Genomic DNA, 18542 nt, shown 5'->3' on the forward strand with positions numbered 1-18542 from the left:
ATCTCGCGCTGATCACCGGTGATCGGTTCTGCGCAGATTTTGCTCATCTCAAACAAGCCTATTCTCAAAAACACGGTTTGAAATCGCTGGTGTTTCTGACGTCACAAACTCCCTTGTAATCAATCAGATCAACGTGTGATCGTCAACCAGTGGATCTCTGAGCTGAGTGAGTGAGTGGAGGTGGTGCTCATTTGCATATTCATAGAACCGCGTATATGTCATTTTGGTGACCAAAGATGATTTTAAGGGACAAAATGATCAACACATTCTCATCCTTTGGCGTCATATAGGTGACGCCATATGACATTTCGTCGAAATCTTACGCATATGGCATCCTTTAGCGTCAATATAACACGCACTGTTATGGGTAGGTTTAGGTCTGGGGTAGGGTACGGTTATGACGCCTTGGGATCTGCGTCTCATATTCACGCTAAATGATGCCATGTGCGTTGGATTTAGACGAGCGTCACCTGTATGACGCCTTGGGTTCTGCGTCTCATATTGATGCTAAAGGATGCCATGTGCGTAAGATTTCAACGAAATGTCCAAAGCGTCACATGTATGACGCCAAAGGATGAGAACGGGCTGAAATGATTGACTACAGGGGGACTTTGAGATGAGCCTTTAGACCTACTATTATATATACAGTTGTGGTCAGAATTAATGGCACCCCTGGTAAATATGATCAAAAATGGCTGTATAAAAGAAAATCTGCATTGTTAATCCTTTTGATATTTCATTCAAAAAATTTGCCAAAAATCTAACCTTTCATTGAAATAAAAGAATTGAAAGTGCAGAGGAAATCACATTATGAAATAAATGTTTTTCTCCAAAAATATTGGCCTCAAATATTGGCACCCTTTTATTAAATACTTTTTGCAACCTCCTTTTGCCAAGATAACAGTTCTTTCTCTTTCAAGACAACAGAGTTTTCTCCTATAATGCCTGATGAGTTTGGAGAACACCTGACAAGAGATCAGAGACCATTCCTCCATACAGAATCTCTACAGATCCTTCAGATTCACAAGTTCATGTTGGCGCTTCTCTTCCGTTCACTCCACTCATCAGGGCAGAAGCTTCATTTTGTGCTCTGTAACACATTTTTGTGTTGATTTTGATGTTTGTTTTGGATCGTTGTCCTGATGGAAGATCCAACCACGGCCCATCATAAGATTTCTAGCAGAAGGCGTCAGGTTTTGATTTTTTATCTGTTGAAATATGATAGAATCCCTGATGCCATGTATCTGAACAAGATGTCCAGGACCTCCAGCAGAAAAATGTGCCCACAACATTAAAGATCCAGCGGTATATTTAACCGGAGGCATGGGGTACTTGTTATCCCTGTTTGCACCAAACACATCTGGTGGCTTTGCTGCCAAAAAGCTCCTTTTTAAAGTTTCATCTGACCATTGAATCCGGTCCCTTTTGAAGATCCAGCCGTGTCTGACAACTGAATTTGCTCGAGTTTGTTTTTGGACAAGTGAGGAGGATTTTTCTTGAAACCCTCTCAAACAACATATGTAGGGGTTGTTTGATTTTTGTTTTATAGGCTTTGTGGCCCCAAAGACTCAACTAATCTCTGCAATTCTCCATCTGTGATCCTTGGAGCGTTTTGGCCACTCAAACTTTCCTCCTCACTGTGCATTAAAAGGGTCATGAACTGGCTTTTTAATTTTTTTTTATATTGTTGTCTGAGGTCAACTTATGACGTTCGCTTGGTTTTTAAATTCAAAAACATCAAAATGAATAAGTAATAGGCTATTTTCTACCCTAGTTTTGAGCCTAGCTCAAAAACGCTCGGTTTTTACGGGCGTCTCGCGTTGAAGACTTGGAAGTAAACGCCCACTGCTGTGAGTGGATAACAGTTTTGCATATTATAATGAGTTTCGTGTAATGCGCGAATCGGTGGGCGGGGCTAAACCGGCCATGTTGAAGTAGGCGTTGATCTTCTTCTGCAGGGGTGGTGTTTTATCCTCTTTGTCGTCATAGTTCCCCACTTTGAAAAACGAGTCGTTTGCTGAGCCTGATGTTAATAAAAGCTTTTATTGGAGTAACAAGGACGTTTTAGTTCTGAAACTTACAGGATATTCTTATAATATGATGACCTCTAGATGTCAAAAGCTCAAGGAAAATTTGATTTCTCAGTTCATCACCCCTTTAAGACAATAGACACGTCCCCTTCCTGGCAGATTCTTAACATCTTGATTGGAACTTATTAATTATTGCCCTGATGGTCAAAATGGGGATTTTCAATGCTTTAGCTATTTTCTTACTGCCACTTTCCATTTTGTGTTGCTCAACAATCTTTTGATGCACATCAGAACTATATTATTTGGTTTTATTTGTTGTGACGGATGATTAAGGGAATTTGGCCTTTGTGTTTCCTCATATTTTAACTCCTGTGAATCAAGAAGTCATAGCTAGACAATTTCATGTTCCTAGTCACCCTGGTGTGCTAAAAAAAGGTAAATATTACTGGGTATAAACTTTAGAGATATTTTACTCATAAAAAATTCTACGGGTGCCAATAATTGTGGTCAACGTGTTTTGGAGAAAAACATTTATTTCATAATGTGATTTCCCCCACACTTTCAATTCATTTACTTCAATGAAATATCAAAAGGATAAACAATGCAGATTTATTTTTTTACAGCCATTTTTGATCATATTTACCAGGGGTGCCATTCATTCTGACCACAACTGTATGCGTACAGACAAAGTATTTGAGTCTATATATTTCTGTCATCATTTCTCTAGTGTAGAGGATTAATCAGACAGCAGCAGTAAATCCATTGATGACATGGTTGAGAAATTCAGTGCTTGTGTGTGTATTCAAGTGCTAGCCAGAGCAAAGGCTGAGCATCAAAAACACAACGCTGCGATCAGTGCACTTCAAACGCACAAGCATCTGCTGGAATAACAATAAGCCTCTCTGCTCTCACAAAACCACAGGACCACCTTTGAATCTCACAACTGCGCTGGACATACAAACAGATCAGAGCTTAGAGAAACAGAGGACGCAGAAAAAGACATTGAGATTGATGTTGCTCCGCTGGCAGAGATGGAGTGGGATGTGAGGAGGCGGTGGAGAGGTGTGTGATGTCTGGAGAGCTGTATGGTAATGTGTCCCACGTCCCCCTCCCTGCCTCCAGACACTCAACTGCCCTCTCAGCCTCATTTCAATCACAACACAGCCCTTCACTTCAGATTTCTCTGGAACAAACGCAGCAAATCCATGAAGCAGACAGATAAACATCACTGCGCCGAAGTCAGAGGAAGACTCTTCAGAACTCAGGAGAGGAAGGATGTTTCAACACTTCAGATGCACGTTCTTCAAAGTTATGGAGCATTAATACAAAGCATCTCTTCAAAAACCTGAAACAGCCTAAAATACAACCAGGTGAGGGAATAAACACAACACTTCTGTTCCTTAATCGTCAATGTACTGCTATATGCTATTGCATGGTCATATTCTAAGTGTTATGAATTTATCATTTAAATAATATGTGGAAATATTACCTTGTCAGATCTTGTTGAGTTCCTGGAAAAGCTGTTGGCGTTTAAAAGCTGCAACAGTTTTAACCATTTTCGATTCAGTTTCTAAATTGTGGTCAAAAGTTTACATATATGTTTCAAAATCTGTTGTTAAAATAATAAAAAGATTAATCTTAAAAGCATACAGTCACTGCTGAAAAGGGTTCAAATAAGCGAAAGATGCTGGAAAACCAAATAATTTGTGAGACCTGGAGGATTTTTCTGAAGAACGGTGCTCATCGGGACAAACAAGGGACTCATTAACAACCATCACAAAAAAACAACAACAAAAAAAAGTCGTGGATCATCTAGGACAGTAAAGACAACACAGTATTAAGATTCAAGGGGTCATTTTAATAAAGGGTCATTGTAACAAATTCAACTATTATTTTGTCATGTGAATTATATGTAAATATATTTTATGTAAAATATCTTATCCAGGACACTATAAAGTACTATTTTTCCACTATAAAGAACCTTTTGTGGAATAGGACGGTTTCATGGATGTTAAAGCTTCGTCATGGAATCATAGATGCTTGTATATTATTAAGACATTTCCCTTTCACAACTTATTTTGAGCAACAACATTTCAACCTTGTTAAAATTTTATAACTTTTACATGGTTGTTTGTTAACAATATAGGGTGGCTCATGGGCGTCAGTTTGGTTTGAAATGTGCTGGGGACAGAGACCCATTCGAAAGTGCATTTTCAAAAGTGCTGGGTACAATGACACATTCATTTTTTTTTTCTCTTTCGCGCAGGTCATGTTTTGAAAGACGATGTCCTGTAGCTTACTGATGTAAATAAATAAAAATGTATACAAAGATGTGATGATGTCCGACCAAAAATGTGATGGGTGGGGGGGTTAAATAGTACTTTGGGTTTAATTGGTCGTACAATGAGATCTAATATATGTTTAGTGTCATAGATCAGCCTAATGTATGTATGTACTACAATGGTCGAGTGGCAGAATTTTTCCCAAGTGTGTCGGAGGTTCTCGGTTCTAATCCACACGCCACTCGTATAGTTTTTTTTTTTCCTCATCAAAACCGATAATGTTTATCAGTGGTTGTATATCAAGCAGGGACACTTTGTTTGCATTTTGTTTTGCGATTTCACCGGAACAAATAGAGAATCTCCGCAACGGATTGAAGCGCGCGTCCGAGTGAAGACATTGCGGCGCATGCGCGAGCCACAACAGAACACTATCCGCGGCTCTGATCGCAGAGGCAACGAGCACATGATCACTTGATTAAAAAAGCAACACATTTCAGCGCTAGATCGCCTCTTATTCAACTAACGAACGAAACGAATGCTCTGCTAGTTAACTGGAGATGTTTTACTTGTATTGGTACATCCGAGATGTTTCAAAAGTGGTGGGGACAAAATCGACCCTGGCAAAATGTGGTGGGGACATGTCCCACCCGTCCCCCCCGTAAATGACGCCTATGGGGTGGCTGATGGTCAATGTAAAAATATCTAAACTGCAAATGTCATCATATTACTCAACATTGCAGACAAAACTATCAGTAAAAAACAACATAACACAGCTGAATATATTATAAGCTTGCTAGTGAGCTTGTTTTTTTAAGGGCAAAGCATATGTATTACACATACAGAACAAAATCTATCAAGTCATTAATTTCCAATAAATCACAGTCCCTCCAGTTTTTCGCGATTCTGCGATCGCTGAATACAACGCAAAATCAACAAAATGTCGCATTTTTTTGCGATCCTGCATAATTCCTAATTTAACCGCAAAATAATCACAAAAATTCAAAAAATGACCTCATAAAACATTAAATTATAATCACCCAATTGAAATGTATCTAGTTAAAGTTTCGATGCATTTTTACGTGGATACAGATGTTGCGCACGCGTGATGTCTGTGAGCGGTCTGTCAGAAACATGGCGAAAGAAAATGCGTCTCTCCTGCCCTCTCACATAACCGCCCAGGTTTTCATTGGGATACGGCAAACTTATTAACGCATTTAACATGATTGAATGACATAACAAAAAGTATGATATGCTCGATGGTACTAAAAAGAATTCTTAAAAGCGCAGCATACCGTGAAAGAGAACTAATTTCAGCCAGTCGAGTGACAGTCTGTCTCTGACTGCAAGCGTGTGTGTGTGTGTGTGTGTGACTGACTGACTGACTGACTGCGTGCGTGCGTGTCACCGCCTGTCGTCCTAGTTAGAATATTGAATTCTCTTTATAGCGCTTAAACAAATACACATAGCTACAATTACTTCAAAATATTAATCTTGGCAAGTATTTACGTAAAACAATCAGTAACAGATTGGGACGTTTGTCATTACTGTAGTAGGTCTTAAAGTGACAGTAACCTAATTTACCTGCTGTTGTCAGTGTTGTTAATGTTATTCAAGCAACAACAATAGGCTACAGCACAATTTAAAAAAAAGAATTTGATTAGACCAAATAAACAAGCTTTATGCAATTTGTTTGTCATTTGTGTCATGTATGACTATTGTGCATCTGACATAATACTATTATGGTAAATGTGATGTCCTAATTATAAAATATAAAAATCGCAAATTTTTTCACAAATTTCTGGAAATTACCACCACAAAATCAGTCATTTTGATCGCAAAAATCACACAAAAAAATCGTGAAATCCTGGAGGGACTGAAATCAGTAACTGATGTGAATGAACCCAATCCGGTTCACTACTATGAATACTAAGAGCCTCCCCATAATTACATATAGGCTTTTCAGAGAGTCCTGCATAGTTGTCCATCTCGACCTTTGAACAGTGAAAATTATACTTTACTGCTATAGCATTAAACACAGTCAGGCCTGTGCTCATCTTGTGTTACAAAAGGAATGTCACTTTAATGTCTTAATTTAGTAAGTACAAATCTACAATTAACACAATCATGTCCTGTCATCAAGAAACATTTGAAATGCTTATAGATGCTTATAGATCATTAAACATTAATTTAACTTTCATATATACCAATAATTATACAATAATACCAAAAAACTATTTGTCATGTTGCCTGATATTATTAAATGTCCATTTTAAAATGAAATTAACAAAATTAACAAACAATTTCAATCTCTTTTAAGATAATATAATAGTATACCCTTAACACACTTACTTAGTGTTATGGTATGAATAATGTGATAAACTGCAATATAGACGAAACAAACTCATATAACCTAACACCAGCTGAGAAGTACATGCACCCCACAAAATTATTTGAGCTATTTCTAACTTGTTGTCTTCAGTAATATTATATTTTGTGTTATCAATGTGCAAGTACACAGATGCTGGGTATGCTTTTGAGCTAATAATATTAAATTGTTTATTATATTGTTTGATTAGTTGTAGATTCAGTTCTACAAAGCTCTTTTACAGCATGACCGGACAAGTGTTGGTGGAGAGCATGGATTTATCAGCCCACAGACTGTCTGTGAAGACTTCTGTTGAAGATGAGTCAGAGCGTGCCGATAGCACTATCAGCCGGTGAGATATTTTAGACCTCAACAGTTACCATCAGTTGTCTAATGGTCATATAATGTCTGTCAGTCTGTATAAATCCCAGTTTGACTCTTGTGTCAATGCAGTGGTCAGTCCATATGTGATGACACTTCATCAGAGTTACAGCGAGTGGCCACCCTCGAACCACGTGGACTGAACTCACAGAACTCCTTCCGTGGAAGAGGGGCGCTGTCGAGGTGAGCGTCACGGACAGTTTCTTAAGTTCAATGGGGTTTATTCAAGGATGGCCTGCTTTGGAATTTGAATTTGAAATTGGTTAAAGGTACACTATGGCCCACTAGCGATTAAAATACAAAACTTCTTGCATTTTGCAGAAGAATATTGTTTTAGTTATGCGTTGGCTCTGTGTGACTGTGTGGATAATTATGGTTATTTCTCACAACTAAAGAGAGAGATTATCCTACTGTTCATAAAACATTCACTACAAGGCTTAAGTGATATAAGCAGTTTAGTTGATAAGGATCTCAAGCTGACTAGCTGAAGACATTACTGTAGCTTTACCCATTAATAGACACAGTAATGAAAATAAATTCCAACACAGCGCTACAACAACCATAATGAAATGATCTTCACAATAAATAATGATTTACAATGAACTCTGTTAGAGAGCTACATATATCAGTTTATCTGGTCTATAAAAAACTTTACTCACCTGTTGAGTAATAAAAACACCATCATCTCCAGTTCCCTTTTACAACATTTCAAATCCCTCAGTTCTCGTTATCTCCGAAAAGCCAAGCCAATGTTGATTTTGGTTTTATTACGAGCTCTGTCGCGCTCTCTTTTTGCCAGCAGACACTCCTGTTCGCCTGTTGTTTAAAACATCTCAGTTACTATTGTAACCTTCATTCCCCGATGGAGAGAATAAGACGTAGGGGTCACACTTGGGAGGCTCGAACACGTCTGACATTTCAGAAAAGGCCAATATGAATTGGTGAGTGGAATTTGCATGCCAGCCCCTTTCCTAGACATACAGGTTTAAGATGAGGAGCCGAGATAGTGTCCCAGTTATTTCAGCAGGAAGTTTAGAGTTGGCAGGAGGGACACAAAGTCTTGTTCCGTCCATCAGGGACGTGAGTAACCGAAATGTTTCCTATCTGTCAATGTTGTGTCGAGACTGACCCTGGGGGACATGCAGGTGCATGCATGCTGTCGTGTGCCTAGTAGCAAGTGCAATAAAGCAACGTTGTAACCCTCCTAACGCACAGAGTAAGTAAGAAAAGCCTCCCTATTCAAGGGACTTGTCCTCAACATGGGAATAGTTAGCTTCAACCATTTCCTTGAACTTTTTCTTTACAGCTGAGCACACCTGATTGTTTACATTGGGGAAGTGTTCTCCTTCTCTGCAGAGAAAGGAACACTACGGAGACCACATCCTACCCAAAGGGGAGATTAACATGTGGAGAGACATCCTATGGATTTACCTGCTGGGAAGTGCTACATAAAGGGAAAGCCCTTGTGGTGGGCTCTACCTGATAAAGGAGAGACTATCGGTTACAGTGACCGGGCACTTTATCCGGAGATTATAGAATCTCACAAAGGTGTTGGGTGTAGCCCAGCCCGCAGCTCTACAGATGTCTGCCACAAAACACCACTTGCTGAACCCGAGGAGGCATCTGTCAGTTAAAACCAAAGAGGATAGTGGGAGGATTCCCAGGAAGCCTCGAAATATTTACTACAAATCAGCTGAACCACCTGGGGAGGAAGTCTCCACTGCGAAATTGAAGTCGCCTGGGATATGAGTGGCTCGCAGTGACTTCAGACGCTGCTGACTCCACAGGAGATGGTGGGTGAGTTGTGACATGCAGCGAAATTGGATACCGCCCTGGCGATTTATATACCTACCATACTCATGGCCATGTTCTTACAATGACGACATGAACCATCCACAAATGCTGTCTCAGCGTGAGTACCACCCAGGCATTTTAAGACAGCGATCATGGCCATCTGAAGGAGAGAGAAATTGGCCACATCCAGAAGGACACAGACAGAAAGGCATCTTTTAAAAGACGAGATTCGCTGGGTTGCTCTTTTAGAGGGGAAACGGCCTCTTTTAGTTGAAGCCCCCAGGGGGTGCATTGTTTAAAGAGAGACAGCTGAAATATGCTGAGAGATCTGGCAGAATGGAAGGAGATGAATGGATTGTAGATTTGCTTCTACTCATACAGTACAAAAGAAGTTTCTACAGGCTCAGAAGAACAAACCTGAATGAGTGGAGCACACCAGCCTCATTTTATACCCATCTGTCTAGGGGAGTAGCTGGCATGGAAATTCTACTCACCAATTCTCATGGGCCTTTTCTGAAATGTTCAGAAATGCTCTGGGCTTCCAAGTGTGGACCCTAGTGTTAGTCTTAACCAGAGTATGTGAGCGGAGTGGAGTGGGAGCGGAGCGAGGAGTGGAGCGGTGTGATTTTGAATGGAGTGCGGAGCGGATTTTTTAAAAGTCGGAGCGTCGTGGTTTTCAATCGCTCTGAGAGCGCTCCACTACCGCTCCATCACGAGTACAATTCATGCCAACGGCTCATTATAGAACTGCATTTTTAGTAAGGATTCACATGTTAAACACATTACGCTAGCATGATACAGATGGATCACTCAAATCAGAAAAAATGTGAAGATTATGATGACGCTGATGGACATGAGTGGCTGCGGGAGGTTATAGTTATCAAGCCTACTGAATATGATCGGGCAACACGATCTCATGAAAGTGGGTATCTATAGCACGAATTTTATTTCTCGTGCCATTTATAAGCCAAAAAATATTTTTTGCGTGCAAATGAAACTAAACCCCTTGGTTAGGATAATGGGTGTGAAGTGCGTTCTTGCCATAAAGTGCGTATCGTATGATCGCACGAAAACCAGGGCTGCCAACTCTCATGCATTCAGCGTGAGACTCACGCAATTGAGCCAATTCTCACGCCACACCCCCGATTTCTCACGCTGAAGTGTCAACCCGGTCGGTCAAATGCCTGAAAGATAAGTTTATCTATAGATCTACCAGTTGAGCCATTCGTGATCGACTAGTTTTACCGCAAATTAGTTAAAATATCCTGTAATCTATAGCGAGCGAGCGTGCATGCGAGACAGATGTGTTGAGCTCCTAACGGCGCGCTCCTAACCGCGCACGCGCACGACGGCAGAGAGGTAAGCGAGCTTGCGTGTCTTTCGCAACACAACCCAGTGGACAGTTACACTGTATTGAGACAGTTGAGAAATAATAATATTTTTACAGTTTTCAACAATAATTGTCATTGTTGAACCCTTGCTCTTATTATATTTCTGATTTCTCAGTTTTGTCATTATTTTAGCAAATAATTTATTTTATATGTTTTGTCATATATTTTATATGAGGTGTTCAATATGTGTATTCAGGGGCTATCGCTATATACTATATATTGAACCGTCTGTTTCCCTGAAAGACCTGATCCTGATGCAATTCTGTGAAAATTGCACACTGGGAGATACTTTATTACAACACTGGTCTCAATGCACTGGAAATGGCAACAGATAGATTTATGGGAAGGATTATGGAGGTATATAATAATCTATGTATAAACACTTGTCATCATGCATATAAACAATCAATCTAAAAGAAGAAGTTTTAAAGAGTTAGTAAAAGAGTAAAGTAAAAGTTAAAACTTTTTTATTTAAGTAGGCATCTATTTTTTATTAAGTAGGCCTATTTATTTTGTATTAATACATAACCTTACTGTATTCATTCATAATGTATCATTATTGCGTGACATTTGTGTCAATAATCGTCAAGCACAGGGGACTTCGCGTAATGGGAGGGGGCCCCCAAATCAAATTCTGCTTAGGGCCCCCAAAAGGCTCGGACCGGCTCTGGAGACCAGACAGACAGTGTGAGTTTTTTTGTGACAATTGTGAGGGAAATACACAATTTATTCCCATAAACTGTGTAGTCAGCCGTTCTCCCTCCCACCTGCACCGTGTGAATTGTGAACGCAGGCAGGTCAGTGAGTTACAGGGCGCTCCTTGTCTCCATCCAGTTTAGGCTAGTAACTAATAGGCCTGTTATATAGTTTATATAGAATTAAGTTAGCAGAGTTGTTTGTTTTGCAGCACTGAGCAGTTATTTTACATAACTTTATCATAAAAAACAGTACAAAAGCATTTCCAGATGACAAATATCTGGACATGTCTAGTAGTTAATGTTAATTATTGTTTTCTAAGAACAGAATGTCAATTAAAATGTTAAATGTAAAATTAAATGTAATGTAAATCTCCCAAGAAATTCTGTACAGATACCAAATACTTTGACAATCAATATACTTAATACACTTCTGCTAATGCAAGGATTTTGTGTTTGTATTTTTTCCCACACCAAGCCACGCCCCTCAATAAGCCCCTCCCCCATAACCCAAGCCCCGCCCCCAAAAATCTCACTCTAAGCTGAACTCAAAATTTGGCAGCCCTGCGAAAACTGCTTATCATAGGCTATGCAAGCAAAAACTATTTTTGGCGTATAAATGGTACGAGAAATAAAATTTGTGCTATAGATACGCACTTTCATGAGATCGGGCTGGATCGGGTGAAAGCACATTTTAAACAGGTAACACTTATTCACACACGCAATCGCTTTCTCACTAATGCATTCCATTCAAACAAATGTAATCTTACAGTAGGCTACTGTCGGTATTTAATTTCAAATGAGCAGAAATCTGTAAGAAATGTAGCGACCCGTAGATAAAATAACTGATGAAAACGTAGTTATTTTATTCTTTCCAAACAAAATGTGCTCTGCAAAATGCAGCAATGATATTTAACTTATAATGCTGATAACCTGTAATAAGTATAGCATGTCATAGGAAAAGTTTGCACACTATCCAATAAACCACATTGCAACTATTCTCCTAATGTTGTTTTTTTATTTTTTTATTTAATATGCCTATATATTATGATGAGGAGAAATTTTGTGAGATTTTAAAGCATACTTAAATACTTTGTTCGCAATTTCCTTGGGGAACGAAGACGGAGCGGTGTTTCTGATATCAGTGAGCGAGGAGTGGAGCGGGGAGCGGTAGATGGTGAACCCGGAGCGCAGCTGGAGCGGAGTGATTTTTAAATGTTTGGAGCGCGGAGGGAAAATTGTTGCCGCTCCACTCCGCTCACATACTCTGGTCTTAACACAACATCAAAGAGACTGACAGATATAGGGAATGGGTGATATCTCGGTGGTTGGAGATTTAGCTGCTCCATATCAACCTTTCTTGTTCACTGTGACAACTAACCTATGCCATTCCCACACCTTTTCTCTATTTACGGATATGACTAGACATGTACGGGCAAGTGACGTATGGGTTGAACTATCCTTTTAAAATTACTTTAATTTATATTGATGATATTGATATGACTTACCAACGTTTTGGAAATATTGTGAACTATAGAAAGAACATAGATGCATACATCAACTAAATTAAAAAAGGGTGAACTTTAAATCTGCACAGCTATCATATTCACTGAATCGAAAAAGAATAGATTAAGTTAATAGTGATCAATTGAGAATGAGACTACTCAGAGAACCAGAATTATCTCCATATTATGTTTTTTATTATATAGTTAAATTTCAGGATTCCGGGCACTATATTTCCAGCTTCCAGTTTTCAAATCAAAATTTGGTCAGCGTCACAGGATAATTAATTCATAATTATGAATGAGACTGAAATTTTCCTAAGATAAAAGCTTCACATCCTTCAGTAAGGAGAAACTACAGCATATAGGAACCCTGGTAAAGTAGAATGTTTGAACCAAATTAATCAGGCAATTTCTCCCAGGACTCCCCAGAACCAAAGGACAGGGCACTCTTGTTGAGATCCTTTGGGAAGCTGCTGTACCTTTCAAAGTTCTCCATATATGAAGTTAGGGAACATCTAGAAGGCTATTTAGTTTATTTCAATTTAGACTTGGATGGAAGGTGAACTCTTGAAATTAAATTCTGGTCAATTTCTCACAATTGATTTATTTCCACATTGATTTATTATTTCCCTTTGTTTCCAAGGTTGGTGAGTATGGTAGTCACTCTTAGAGACTGGGCCCATAAGAGCCTTCAGGAAGAGGAGGAAAGGCCAGATTCTTTTTTAGAGCGCTTCCGAGGACCTGAACTTCAAGTTGCTCCCAGTCGGATAAGCATCAGTAGATCTGATGCTCATGATGGGAACAACAGCGCCAAAACCAAGTGAGTTTGTCCTGTCACACCTTTATTACCATTAAATACATAGCTGTATGAAATTTCCATGGCCTTTTTTAACAAACATGCAACCACATAAAATTATGAAATGCCTTTGGTTATCAGGAAAAAGTCTGATGTTTTCATACTGGCACCTGCTGATGACCTGTACTACCGCTGGCTGTTTGTTATTGCCACAGCTGTATTGTACAACTGGTGCTTTGTGGTGGCTAGGTAAGACAAAATAAATGTTAATTTATCTACACACTAATCATTTTATTTGGAGTTTAAAGCTGATGTATTAAACATCAATAGCATTTCTAAGCTAAGGTCCTAAAATGAATCCAATGATTCCAATGAAAAACTTGACAGCAAATTATACAGTAAATTAATCTGAATACTGTAAGTGGAAGCAAGAATAAACCTACTAATTTTGCATGCTGAACACTGCATGTACATGGCCTGTGAGGAAATTATTTGTAGCAGCTGTTCTTCCATTAAATCCAAGCGGTATAATTAGACCTCATGTGCAAGAGTGTGTGATCTAGGCTCCCATTTTGATGATGATTCATGTAAATACGTGTTGTTGTGCCATATGTGAAAGGGTTAGTCCTGACAAGCTGATGGTGTTTCATTATTCATATCCCAAACACAGAGCCTGCTTTGATGAGCTTCAAACCAGGAACTTCATTCTGTGGCTGGTTTTGGATTATCTCTCTGATGTCATATATATACTGGACACCTGTGCGAGACTGAGAACAGGTCAGAATCTTTTAGCCTCTATGATGTTTGTTAAAGAGTTGTTGTGACACTTCGCACTATTGGTTAGATAGGTGCTTTGGTGCTAAAATTAAGTGTATATGAGCAATCATTAAGAATTTACAATGTATATCTTCACTATAGGTTTCCTTGAGCAGGGTCTTCTGGTGAAGGACCTTGCCAAGTTAAGAGAAAGCTACTTTCATACTTTGCAGTTCAAGCTAGACCTGCTATCCATACTGCCCACGGATCTAGCCTACATCGTCATTGGCATTCATGTACCAGAGCTGCGTTTCAATCGACTGATGCGCTTCTCACGCCTGTTCGAGTTCTTCGACCGCACAGAGACCCGCACAAATTACCCCAACATTTTCCGCATTTGCATCTTGGTGCTCTATATCCTAGTCATCATTCACTGGAATGCCTGCATCTACTTTGCCATTTCCAAGTCTCTGGGCTTTGGATCCGACCAGTGGGTCTACCCAAACATTTCTGACCCTGAGTTTGGGACTCTCACGCGAGGATATGTCTACTGCCTCTACTGGTCAACCCTCACTTTGACGACCATTGGGGAAATGCCAGCTCCGGTGCGGGATGAGGAGTATCTTTTTGTTGTTTTTGATTTCCTTGTTGGCGTTCTCATTTTCGCCACCATTGTTGGTAATGTAGGAGCCATGATATCAAACATGAATGCCACACGGACCGAGTTCCAAGCTCACATCGACGCCATCAAACACTACATGCAGTTCAGAAAGGTCAGCAAAGAGCTAGAAGCTAGAGTCATCAAATGGTTCGACTACTTGTGGACCAACAAGAAAGCAATTGATGAGCAGGATGTTCTAAAGAATCTGCCAAACAAACTGCGGGCTGAGATTGCTATCAATGTCCACTTAGAAACATTGAAGAAGGTCCGTATCTTCCAGGACTGTGAGGCAGGGCTTTTAGTGGAACTGGTGCTCAAGCTGCGGCCACAGGTCTTCAGCCCTGGAGACTACATCTGCCGAAAGGGAGACATAGGAAAAGAGATGTACATCATTAAAGAGGGTCGCCTTGCTGTTGTGGCTGATGATGGGGTGACCCAGTATGCACACTTGACGGGCGGCAGCTGCTTTGGCGAGATTAGCATCCTCAACATCAAAGGGAGCAAAATGGGCAACCGTCGTACAGCTAACATCCGTAGCATTGGCTACTCTGACCTCTTTTGTTTGTCAAAGGATGACCTGATGGAGGCTGTAATGGAGTATCCGGATGCTAAGAAAGTTCTGGAAGAGAGGGGAAGACAGATTCTCCTGAAAGAGGGTCTGCTGGAGGAGTTGGAGGCCGGTGGAATGGGAGAAGAGCGGGTTGAGGAGAAAGTGGAGAGGTTGGAAGCTTCTCTTGAAATACTACAGACTCGGTTTGCTCGGTTACTGGCTGAATACACAGCTACTCAACAGCGGCTGAAGCAGAGACTTACAGCAGTGGAGTGTAGGACACATCACTCTGGAAGTGGATTCCTCTCGGATGGCAATGAAAGCACTATTGATGGTGATGGTACACACAGTGAGGTCAACATCCAACTCTGAGCACTTACTTTTAAGAGAGAACCTTGTACTAGTCTTAATGACCACTCAATAGCAATAATATATGAACGCTTTATAACAATTATTGCAGTCAAAACAGTCACATGTGGAATTTATAAATATATGAATAAATGTCATGGAACAAACCTTAGTTAAACATAAAATAACATAATTTCCTGAAGGTTTTGGCCATCCTGCTTAAAGGTTTTTTTTTTTTTTGGTTTTGCTAAATAAAAAAATTCCCTAATAAAAAATGAACAGGATTTTTGACACATACAATTACATCTGTGTATACTCACATGAGACGAGGACTCCAGACATATTATTCTTCTAGAAAAAAAAGAAAAAAAAAAAGAGTTTTATCCTGCATGAAGTGGGACCCCCACTGCCATGCAATTTACTGAGTTTCAAATAATTCTGATTTGGGGTGGTGACTGTTAAAACATATTTCTTAATATAGATTTATTTTGGGTAACATTTCTTTCACAGTTGTGCCAGTGTTAGCTGCGTTACTCACTTTCTAGTTTACCTAATGTTAAAGATTTATGGTAATATCATGGAAATATTTGTGAATATCATTTTGTAATCCGATTTTGATAAGTCACAAGAATGCACATGTCCTGTCCTCGCAAGCTGCATGCAAAAACGTCACCGATTCACAAATTAATAATCTGATCAGCTTCTTTTAATAATTCACTTTCACACACGTTACTGGCTTGAATCAGTTTGACTAATCTTTCAGTAAAATAATTCAATGTTGTGTTTTGGGGCAGAAATGTCCTGCAGTAGTTTTTGTTGGGGCCATTCAGTTGTAATAGGCATTTTATTGATAATTAAATAGAAAGTATGTTCAAATTGTGATTAATTGCAGGCTAAGTTAAGTATATTTGACTGTGCTTAAATTAAACTTTTGCAAGTATACTCTAGGCCAGTGGTTCCCAACATTTTAAAGCATGACACTCCTATGTAGTGTTTTTTTTTCGTGGCACCCCAACCCTATTAAACTAAACGTACATGTGTACATACATATATACAATTAAAGGTGCAATGTGTAAATTTTTTGAGTATCTATTAACAGAAATGCAATATGACATCCATAACTATGTGTTCAGTGGTGTATAAAATACTTACTTAATAAACCGTAATGTTTTTATTACCTTAGAATGAGGCATTTATATCTACATAGGCGCGGGAATCCCCTTCTATGAAATTCGCCATATTGTGACGTCATGTTTCTACCGTAGCCGACAGCGAACAAACAGCGTTACAGAGCGCGTTTCGTCACTACCTTGAAAGAGAAGCCGCAGGAAGCTAGAAGAAGCTAGTCATAAACACCGTGAGTAGTGACTTTTCCCTTGTCAGTGGTGTAAATATGTAGTTGGATTGTTTCATGTAACTTAGTTCTTCTCCCTCGCTGTGTTATGGCTTTGCTATGTGGGGATAAATGTGCTGGTTAACTTCGTGAGACAGCTGATTAGTAGGCTACTCTTGTCATTGACCGTAAAACAGTTACAGGAATCACCAACCCGTCGATCTTGGAAGCATTTTAAGTCGATCGAGTTTCCAAAATCAGAGAAAAATAGCCTATTATGTGTAGTAAGTGGTGTCTAGGGGATGCGGAGGCGCGCGCGCTGTTACAATCACGTCATTTTTGCCGCACGCTCCTTTGCGCTCATGCGGACGCGTCGAGTTTAAACAAGGCTTAACGCTTTAACCAGCTCAGCCACAGTAACAGCTCATATTAGCCAGCTAAACTTTTACTACCCTGTTAGAAAAAATATATAGTTGCATAGTTTCATGTGGTTCTTCTCCCTCGCTGTATTATGGGTTTGCTATGTGGGAAGAATGTGCTGGTTACGTTCGTGAGACAATCAGCTGATTACTATTATTATATTATGTATTAAGACCCTTGATCCTCACCTGAAACTTTATCCATGATGTGGTTTATAATGGACTGTGGTACAGAAACTTGGTTTACGCTGGCTATTCTCTGCTGTCTCAGACGACGATGTTTGTCCCGTTTTAGCCACCGTAGCTTCTTCGAAAGGGAGGGGTGAGCGGTGGGCTGAGCCCTTAGTGTAAACTCGCAACCGAACCGCTAGATGTCGCTAAAAGTCACACACTGCACCTTTAAATCCAGATGAGCAAACAACAAATGAAGCATAAACAGCAGCATGAATTTATTATGAATGCATCACAACAGACATAATATGAGGTGAAACAACCCATTCAAATGAACCATCTGTCTTTTACAACTGGATGACACATGTCAACAGACTGATTTAAACCAATTACTGTATGTGGGAATCATTGGAACAAAACAACTCTTTAAATAATAATAAAAAAGTTTCTCATTTGCTTTGTTCAAACCTGACCTTATAATTTAAAAATGTAAAATAAAATATCTGTGCAAGGAACTGTCTCGTGTGTATTTTAATGGGATAAATGTGCCTGCTTTTGCGAGCACAGCCTCTTGATACGGGGGTAGATTGAGGATTGTGCAACTCGCAGATCGTGCTCCACTGACAGAAGCTTTGTTTTTCACGTTTGCCAGGGATGAGAAAGCTAATTCACACAAGTAAGAGGTTGAAAACGGCAACAACACATTGACGGCGCATTTTGAGATAGATGGGTATTCATGTCCCACGTGCAGCCAAAATTAATCCAATGACATTTCTCCAAATTTTAATGTCAAAAGACCGATCCATAAAGAGTTCCGCCAGTTCTTCTTGCACTTTGATTGGCAACATCTTTGATGATTCTGATGAGAGAGGGTTAAAAGGGTCACGGATCCCTGCAGTCGAAGTTTTCATAAATCAGTGGGGAAGTAAAACTCAAACCTTTCCTGTAGCGTTCTCCTTCATCAGCTGACTATGACGTGAGTCAGAAGTGATTCTGACGAATGGGGATCGCTTGCGAGAGCCTATCTACTTCGAGTGTAACTAAATGAGCCGATAATTGCATCCT

General features: G+C 39.7%; 1 protein-coding gene across 1 annotated transcript; it reads left to right on the forward strand.

The window, feature by feature from the left end:
- Positions 1–3275: 3275 nt before the first annotated feature.
- cnga2a (cyclic nucleotide gated channel subunit alpha 2a) lies at positions 3276–15689 on the forward strand. The gene is made up of 7 exons (XM_056242009.1): positions 3276–3400; positions 6895–7029; positions 7131–7241; positions 13087–13263; positions 13381–13488; positions 13910–14016; positions 14158–15689. The coding sequence occupies exons 2-7, from the start codon at positions 6923–6925 to the stop codon at positions 15576–15578; spliced, it is 2031 nt and encodes a 676-aa protein (XP_056097984.1). The 5' UTR covers positions 3276–3400; positions 6895–6922; the 3' UTR covers positions 15579–15689.
- The last annotated feature ends 2853 nt before the right edge of the window (positions 15690–18542 follow it).

This window comes from Rhinichthys klamathensis, unplaced genomic scaffold (genome assembly GCF_029890125.1).
Source record: "Rhinichthys klamathensis goyatoka isolate OS25496 unplaced genomic scaffold, OSU_Roscu_1.1 h1tg000687l_1, whole genome shotgun sequence".
Taxonomy (NCBI): domain Eukaryota; kingdom Metazoa; phylum Chordata; class Actinopteri; order Cypriniformes; family Leuciscidae; genus Rhinichthys; species Rhinichthys klamathensis.

Excerpts from the sequence above, each read along its gene's own strand:
- cnga2a (XM_056242009.1), top strand. The coding sequence starts at position 6,923 with ATGACCGGACAAGTGTTGGTGGAGAGCATGGATTTATCAGCCCACAGA. Across the intron at positions 13,489-13,909 it reads TGGTGCTTTGTGGTGGCTAG|AGCCTGCTTTGATGAGCTTC; the intron begins GTAAGACAAAAT and ends TCCCAAACACAG. Across the intron at positions 14,017-14,157 it reads CTGTGCGAGACTGAGAACAG|GTTTCCTTGAGCAGGGTCTT; the intron begins GTCAGAATCTTT and ends TCTTCACTATAG.